The 7620-nt window shown below is 43.6% G+C and overlaps 1 protein-coding gene across 2 annotated transcripts; it reads left to right on the top strand.

The window, feature by feature from the left end:
- Positions 1-1295: 1295 nt before the first annotated feature.
- LOC147635624 (pentatricopeptide repeat-containing protein At3g26782, mitochondrial-like) lies at positions 1296-5929 on the top strand. 2 transcript variants are annotated; one of them, XM_086802998.1, is made up of 3 exons: positions 1751-1817; positions 1866-2105; positions 2207-5929. In XM_086802998.1, the coding sequence occupies exons 2-3, from the start codon at positions 1938-1940 to the stop codon at positions 5111-5113; spliced, it is 3075 nt and encodes a 1024-aa protein (XP_086659124.1). In that variant the 5' UTR covers positions 1751-1817; positions 1866-1937; the 3' UTR covers positions 5114-5929. The 2 variants fall into 2 exon arrangements, with proteins under 2 accessions (XP_086659123.1, XP_086659124.1); XM_086802997.1 differs by having other exon boundaries at positions 1296-2105.
- The last annotated feature ends 1691 nt before the right edge of the window (positions 5930-7620 follow it).

The raw sequence follows: 7620 nt of genomic DNA on the forward strand, positions 1-7620 counted from the left end.
CTATATTATTGTAGATATCTAGGTAACCACATGAAGACTCATAAAGAGTTGGACACCCTTAAAGGGTTACACAAAAGTTGGACACCCTTAAAGGGTTACTCATTATAAGAGTTTGACAACCTCAAAGTGTTACTCATAAACCCTTAAAGGGTTACTCATAAAGAGTTGAGCACCCTTAAAGGGTTACTCGTTAAGAGTTTGACACCCTCAAAGTGTTACTCATAAAGAATTGGACACCCTTAAAGTGTTACATAAAGAGTTGGACACCCTTAAAGTGTTACTCATAAAGAGTTGGACACCCTGAAAGTGTTACATAAAGTGTTACTCATAAAGAGTTGGACACCCTGAAAGTGTTACATAAAGCAGTTGTGGAAAGCCAAGTGGAAACAAAGAAAGCACTAGATAAGCAATAGAATCAGTCCCATTTATTTTTTTGCAAGTCAACAGGGTGCATGGAAATCTTTGAAAAACATGATAAAGAGATAAAGAAATTGCATGAAGGGTTGTTTCTAAAGCAACAATACCCCTGCCAATCAAGGCGGTACCAACAAGAACAAAAGAGCTCAAGTGGATAGCTCAAGTACTTACACAAGTCAGAGGGATAGGTGAGTATCCATGTACTCCAAGGTTTCCCTCACACACTTTTATACATTTTTCATTTTAACACTAACTCTCTCTTTCCTTCAACGTAACATTAATTGCAGTAATCCACTATTGCCACATCACTTCACATAAATCATTGAGCACACAACCCAATACACTTTTCCTTTGGTGGCCATAACATTTTACCATGGAGACATCATATTGGAAAACCTCAAGAAATCTCTTTTAAATGTCTTTACACGCAATATTTCTCAACTCTATCTCATACTATTGCATCCTTCACAATGCTACTATTCGAAATGATGATGAAGAAGAAATAATCTTGGACTTGTAATATGTTGAAGACCCGCACTTGCTACTAATATGAGGACCTCCTTTTTGACAAAGCTTATACTAGTTTTTGGAGTTGCCATATGTTGAAGACTTGACACCCACACTTGCTATTGAGGACATCCTTTTTGACAAAGCTTATACCAGTTCCAAAGAAAAGGATAGAGGGAAGCAAGGGCTACCCAATAGCACTTAGTCCCAACTATAACATTATAGTATAACATTTGAGGGGTATAATCTTATTATATCATAGAATCTATTTGTAACATGCCAACCTCACTAGAAAGGCATTCTCTTTTGATACCTCACATATCGCATACCCTAATGACAATGAGAAAGAAACTATATTTGAAGAAGTAGAACACCCCTCTCCAGCAAGGTCCCTTCTCTTCTTGCCCTTCACGGCCACCAGGCGGCGATATCGTGTTCCCTTGGCTCTTTGCATTCTAAGCTACAGGCGGTAGTGTGTGGCGTGGATGGAGGAGATGCCTACGTGGCGTGGTTGGCCAGGGGTGGTGAGGCACAAGCAGCAGGGCATAGAGAGGGGGGCTTAGGGGTTTGCAGTCCCATGGGCGTGCTTTTGTATCCTTGAAAAAAACTTGGAACCAAGCTGTTTTCTTTAGCGTGCGTCTGCTTTTTATGTTTTTTTAATTGAGTGTTTTATTTTTTATTGTTGCCCATGTGGCCACCTCTTAATCCTTAGCATCTTAGGCTACCCAAGGTAATGCTTGCTTTTCTACAAGCATCTTAGGCTACCCTTGGAAGGTAAAAAAGATTTGAAGAAGTGTTAAGAAGCACTACTTGTATGTTTGCATGAGGATTTTCCTAAAGGCTTTCGTTAAAATGAATATGCGAGGGTGTTATGGATGGAATGGTTTTCCTGCGTGTTGCCCGAGTTTGGAGGGCAGCAGGCATTCTTGCAAGCTAGGAAATTTGTAATATGGAATGGGAGTTGAGCGATGTGTGATTGTCATTGATGAAAATCTCAATTTGCAGAGGCGGAGATGGAAATGTTCGCCAGCCACTGGCCGGCGCAGGTAGCTCAAGGAGTGGGAGGAGGAGGCAGCCCGACCTCCTCATCATCAGCATCATCAGCAAGAGCTCGTACAGAGCGGTTATGGAGGGAGTACTTCAGCGATCCCTCCCTGTGGTGGGACAACCGCATGAGCAAAGTAAGTGTGGTTTTCATTTTGGCATCGCAAGAAAGCTCTCTTCTCTGAATGGCTGTGTCTGCTGACAAGCTCTGTGCTTTGCATCCTTTTTTTTTACACAGACTAATCCAAGGGCCCCAGATTTCAAGCATAAACTTAACAAGGAGTCGCTATGGATGAACTGCTGGAACAATCCAAGCTGGGTTCAAGACATGGTTAGAAGAGGCGAGAGAACAGAAGAGTCTCGTGCGATGAAGGGGATGGGCAAATCACAAGAGAAACGGAACAACAACAACAAGAGGAGTTGGGAGATGCTTAACTTAGAGGAGGCCCTTGCCTCTTTAGAACAAGGGCTTCCCCCCCAACCTTCGGTTGAGGACATTGCATGCATCTTGCACAAATGCACAGAGGAGAAAAAGCACTCGTGTGCGCTGCGCCTGCATGCCTACATGCGCAAAAGTGGGCTGGAAGCTCATCCATCCCTTGGGAGTCACCTCGTCTTGATGTTTGTGGAAGTTGGAAGCATGCACCATGCCCAGCAAGTCTTTGACAGGCTGGTGTATCGGGACGAGTATTTATGGAATTCTCTCATCACAGGCTATATTAAATGTGGGAAGTCACATCATGCTTTCAACCTGTACCACAAAATGCAAGAGGATGATTCTGTATATCCTAGTCGAAATACACATCTGGCCCTATTGAAGGCTTGTGCTGAGCTGAAAGATCTGGAAAGAGGGCGCAAATTACACACTGACATTGCCAGAAAGGGGTCTCTGGAAAGGGATGTTGTTGTTGGCAACGCCTTGGTCAGTATGTATGCCAAGTGTGGCTCGCTAGCAAAAGCACAGGAAGTGTTTGACAAGCTTCCAGTTCGAGATGTTGTCTCGTGGAATGCACTCATCGCTGGATATACCAAGCATGGGCATGGTGAGGAAGCACTCAAGTGTTTTGAGCAGATGCAACGTGAAGGCATCTCTCCAAATAATGTCACTTTTGTTTGCAGCTTGAAAGCTTGTGGCAGCATAGGAGCCAGAGTCAAGGGCCAAGAAATACATGCTGAGATTGCAAGAAAAGGGTTGTTGCAAACAGACCTTCGCATCGGCAACACATTGATTGACATGTATTCAAAATGTGGCTTTCTTGCAAAAGCACTGGAAGTGTTTGACAAGCTTCCAGCTCGAGATGTAGTCTCATGGACTGCATTAATTGCAGGATATGCTGAACATGGGTGTGGTGAGGAAGCACTGAACTGTTTTGAACGGATGCAGCTTGAGGGTGTCTCTCCAAATGCTCTCACGTTCGCTTGCAGCTTGAAAGCTTGTGGCAGTGTAGGAGCCACAGACAAGGGCCGAAAGATACATGCTGAGATTGCCAGAAAAGGGTTGTTGGAAAGAGACGTAGTTCTTGGCAGTACCTTGGTCGATATGTATGCCAAATGTGGCTTGCTTGCAAAAGCACAGGAAGTGTTTGACAAGCTTCCAGTTCGAAATGTAGTCTCATGGACTGCACTAATTGCAGGATATGCTGAACACGGCCATGGTGACAAAGCACTGAACTGCTTTGAACAGATGCAACGCGAGGGCATTTCTCCGGATGCTGTCACGTTTGTTTGCAGCTTGAAAGCTTGTGGCAGCATAGGAGCCACAGCCAAGGGCCGAGAAATACATGCGGAGATTGCCAGAAAAGGGTTGTTGAAAAGAAACCTTGTTGTTGGCAATGCTTTAGTTGATATGTATGCAAAATGTGGCTTGCTTGCAAAGGCACAGGAAGTTTTTGACAAGCTTCCAGTTCGAGACGAAGTTTCATGGACCACACTAATCGCAGGATATGCTGAGCACGGGTGTGGTGATGAAGCACTGAACTGTTTCAAACAGATGCAACTCAATGGCATTCCTCCAAATGCTGTCACGTTTGTTTGCAGCTTGAAAGCTTGCGGCAGCATTGGAGCCACAGCGAAGGGCCAAGAAATACATGCTGAGATTTCTGGAAAAGGGTCGTTGGAACGAGACCTGGTTGTTGGCAGCACCTTGGTCGACATGTATGTTAAATGTGGCTCGCTTGTAAAAGCACAGGAAGTGTTTGACAAGCTTTCAGCTCGAGACGAAGTCTCTTGGAATGCATTAATCACAGGATATGCCCAGCTTGGAGAAATTGAAAATGTTTTCCGTTTGTTTGGTAAAATGATAGGAGAAGGCATAAAGCCAAATTTTGTCACATTCATTAGTGTGCTTAATGCTTGCTGTCACACAGGCCTAGTGGATAAGGGCCAGACATACTTTGAGGCCATGAGCAAAGACTATGGCATCATCCGAACACTTGAGCACCACACTTGCATGGTCGATCTCCTTGGTCGTGCAGGCCAATTAGAGAAGGCAGTAGCAATGATCAAGGCAATGCCATTCCGTCCTGATCTTGTGGTATGGCTTATTCTGTTGGGTGGTTGTCGAAAGTGGGGCAATGTGGAGCTTGGAAGACATGCCTTTGAACACGCAGTGAGATTGGATGAAAAGGATGCTGCAGCTTATGTCTGCATGTCCAACATCTATGCAGATGCTGGCATGCAGGAGGATGCAAAGAAGGTTGAGGCAATGAGAGTAGAAAAACAAGCATGGAAGAAACCAGAACATTGTAGGTGGATTGATGACAGTGGATTTGTGCATTCATTTTTGGTTGGGGATAAAGGGCATTTCCAAAGCAAAAACATTTATGCGAAGCTAGAGGATCTTTTCTTCAAAATGAGGGGGAAAGGGTATGTCCAAGGTTTGCATTGGGTGTCAGGAGACATTTCCATTGATGCAAAAGAAAACATGTTATGTGGGCATACTGAGAAATTGGCTATCGCATGTGCCCTAATTAATACACCCAAGGGGACTCCTGTACGCGTTGTCAAAAATATTCGGGTTTGTAATGATTGCCATTCAGCTGCGGCACTTGTATCAAAGATAGAGCATCGAAGAATTATTGTCAAAGATGCAAACCGTTTACATGTTTTTGAGGGAGGGAAATGTGCTTGCGGGGACTATTGGTGACGGTAGTTCTCAACAGCCAGTCCCTTACACTTGAAATGTTATGTTTGCATAATGTAGAGAGAGGTGAGATGTACTCAGGTGGGAAATGAGTTGCATCTGTATCCTAAGCTGTGAGATGGATGAAAAGGATCCTGCAGCTTATGTCTGCATGTCCAACATCTATGCAGATGCTGGCATGCAGGAGGATGCAAAGAAGGTTGAGGCAATGAGAGTAGAAAAACAAGCATGGAAGAAACCAGAACATTGTAGATGGATCGATGACAGTGTATTTGTGCATTCATTTTGCTTGGGGATAAAGGGCATTTCCAAAGCAAAAACATTTATGCGAAGCTAGAGGGTATGTCCAAGGTTTGCATTGGGTGTCAGGGGACATTTCCATTGATGCAAAAGAAAACATGTTATGTGGGCAAACTGAGAAATTGGCTATCGCATGTGCCCTAATTAATACACTCAAGGGAACTCCTGTATGTGTTGTCAAAAATATTTGGGTTTGTAATGATTGCCATTCAGCTACGGCACTTGTATCAAAGATAGAGCATTGAAGAATTATTGTCAAAGATGCAAACCGTTTACATGTTTTTGAGGAAGGGAAATGTGCTTGCGGGGACAATTGGTGATGGTAGTTATCAACAGCCATTGTCCCTTACACTTGAAATGTGGATGTTTCCATAATGTAGAGAGAGGTGAGATGTACTCAGGTGAGGAGGATGGAAATGAGTTTGATCTGTATCCCTATGCTACTCGTGTCAATTTTGCATTTTAAGAACAATATTGCCGTCCAGACTTTCAAGCTATTGAAATCCAGCTTCAACCGCATGAAGCAAACTCAATCTTCTCCAAACCGTTGCTCCATTTACCCATCGGAGCAAGGAAAGTAAAGAAACTTACCCAATCCCATACTAGTTAAGAATAAATTATGTTCTTGGGGTTAGGATTCATAACCTCGTAGATAGCAGGCATCCGTTTGGGGGGGGGGGGGGGGGGGGGGGGGTGGGTTGACTTGCAAGAATCACCAAGCATTCCCTTTTTTCCAAAAATCCACCTCTTTTTTGTGCTTGGAACTCAAGTAGTGCTATGATATCAGATAAACTTGCTTCCTTTTAATGAAAACTTCATATTGAATTGGAGTATGCACCTTCCAGGAAGCCAATCACAGTAATGATTTAAACCCTCTACCTCAAAGTTAGTACTCCATTGTGAACTTCAATGAAATTCATTCGAGAGGGAGGCCATATGTCTGAACCATCAATTCTGCACAAATAGAGAAAACCAAATTGTTTTCAATTGCATTTGTACAATTTACTCATTAGTTTTTTGGGGCGGTCTAAGTCTCAGAGGACTCTACTAGACGGGATCCAACGATGCACATAGATAGTAACAAAGCCACTGATTCTTAGGCCCACTGGGACCTCTGGCTGTCCTCCATGAGACGACCCAAATCCGAGAGATTATCCAGAGACACAGGGATGCCCCTACACAGGCAGTAGATATGTAGAGCATGTATGAGGTCACAGATGCAGTAGATTGTAGAGCATGTATGAGGTCACAGATGCAGCCCAGGCACACTGACTCACCCGAGGCTTTTGTATTTGGGATGTAGGATAGATCCCACTTCATGGCCTTAAGAAAAAAAATTCCATGATTTTTCTTGGTCTCATAGACCCTTTGGGTCTTTTGTAGATGTTAGTTTAACTTTCTCCCTTCTCTAGTGTTGGTCCTTTTGAAGTGCCTTCTCTATTCTGCTCTGCCTTTTGTAGTGTTGTCCTTTTGATGACTTCTCTTTTCTCTCATCTTTTTCCTTCTTTCCAATTGGATTCTTGGACGGTGGTTCCTTTGGCTTCTACATCTTGCTCATTTCTTGACCTTCTCCAACTGTGGCAGACTCTTGTTCTATTTTCTACCTCCAAAGAATCTGCTCCTTCATAATACTACTCACTCTTTCATTCCCTTTTTTTGGTTTCTCTTCTTCATGAGCATTCGGATACTTACGTTACAACACTCTTTGGACCTTGTGGTGCATATATGTGGTTCCCAATTTGTGTGTTGATAGCTCATATAAGGACACTCTAAGCTTTATGAAGTTAAGTAGTGCCCATGAGAAGTGTCATCATAATGCTCAGAGACCATATTCGTTGCTAAAATCTTTGCCCTCATGGAATAGGCCATGATGCTCTGCATGATGGATTGGCTCCTTTGGCAGGAATTCCAAGTTCGTGGGCGCACAAGAGCATGTCATTGCAATGCCCAAAGATCATCTTTCTTGTTAAATTTTTCATTGCCCTTAGTGAAGAGGCCATGATGCTCCATATGGTTGGTGGGCTCCTCTTGGTAGCTTAGTTGCTGATGCTCAACTTACCCTCCTCTTTCTCCTCAGATCGGATCCACTTTACCACCATCCTCTTAGTGTGTGTGGGCTGCATCTACTCTTCCCATAGATGAGAAACACATCTACTCTTCCCATAGATTAGCTGCTCATCTACCAGCACCTGCTCTGCCAACCTGCCAAC

The sequence above is a fragment of the Cibotium barometz genome, chromosome 9 (assembly GCF_041138505.1).
Source record: "Cibotium barometz isolate CiBa-2024 chromosome 9, ASM4113850v1, whole genome shotgun sequence".
Taxonomy (NCBI): domain Eukaryota; kingdom Viridiplantae; phylum Streptophyta; class Polypodiopsida; order Cyatheales; family Cibotiaceae; genus Cibotium; species Cibotium barometz.

Bases quoted from the DNA above. Each gene is read 5' to 3' on its own strand.
- LOC147635624 (XM_086802997.1), top strand. From the start codon at position 1,938: ATGGAAATGTTCGCCAGCCACTGGCCGGCGCAGGTAGCTCAAGGAGTG. The intron at 2,106-2,206 runs GTAAGTGTGGTT...TTTTTTACACAG, and splicing joins GGGACAACCGCATGAGCAAA to ACTAATCCAAGGGCCCCAGA.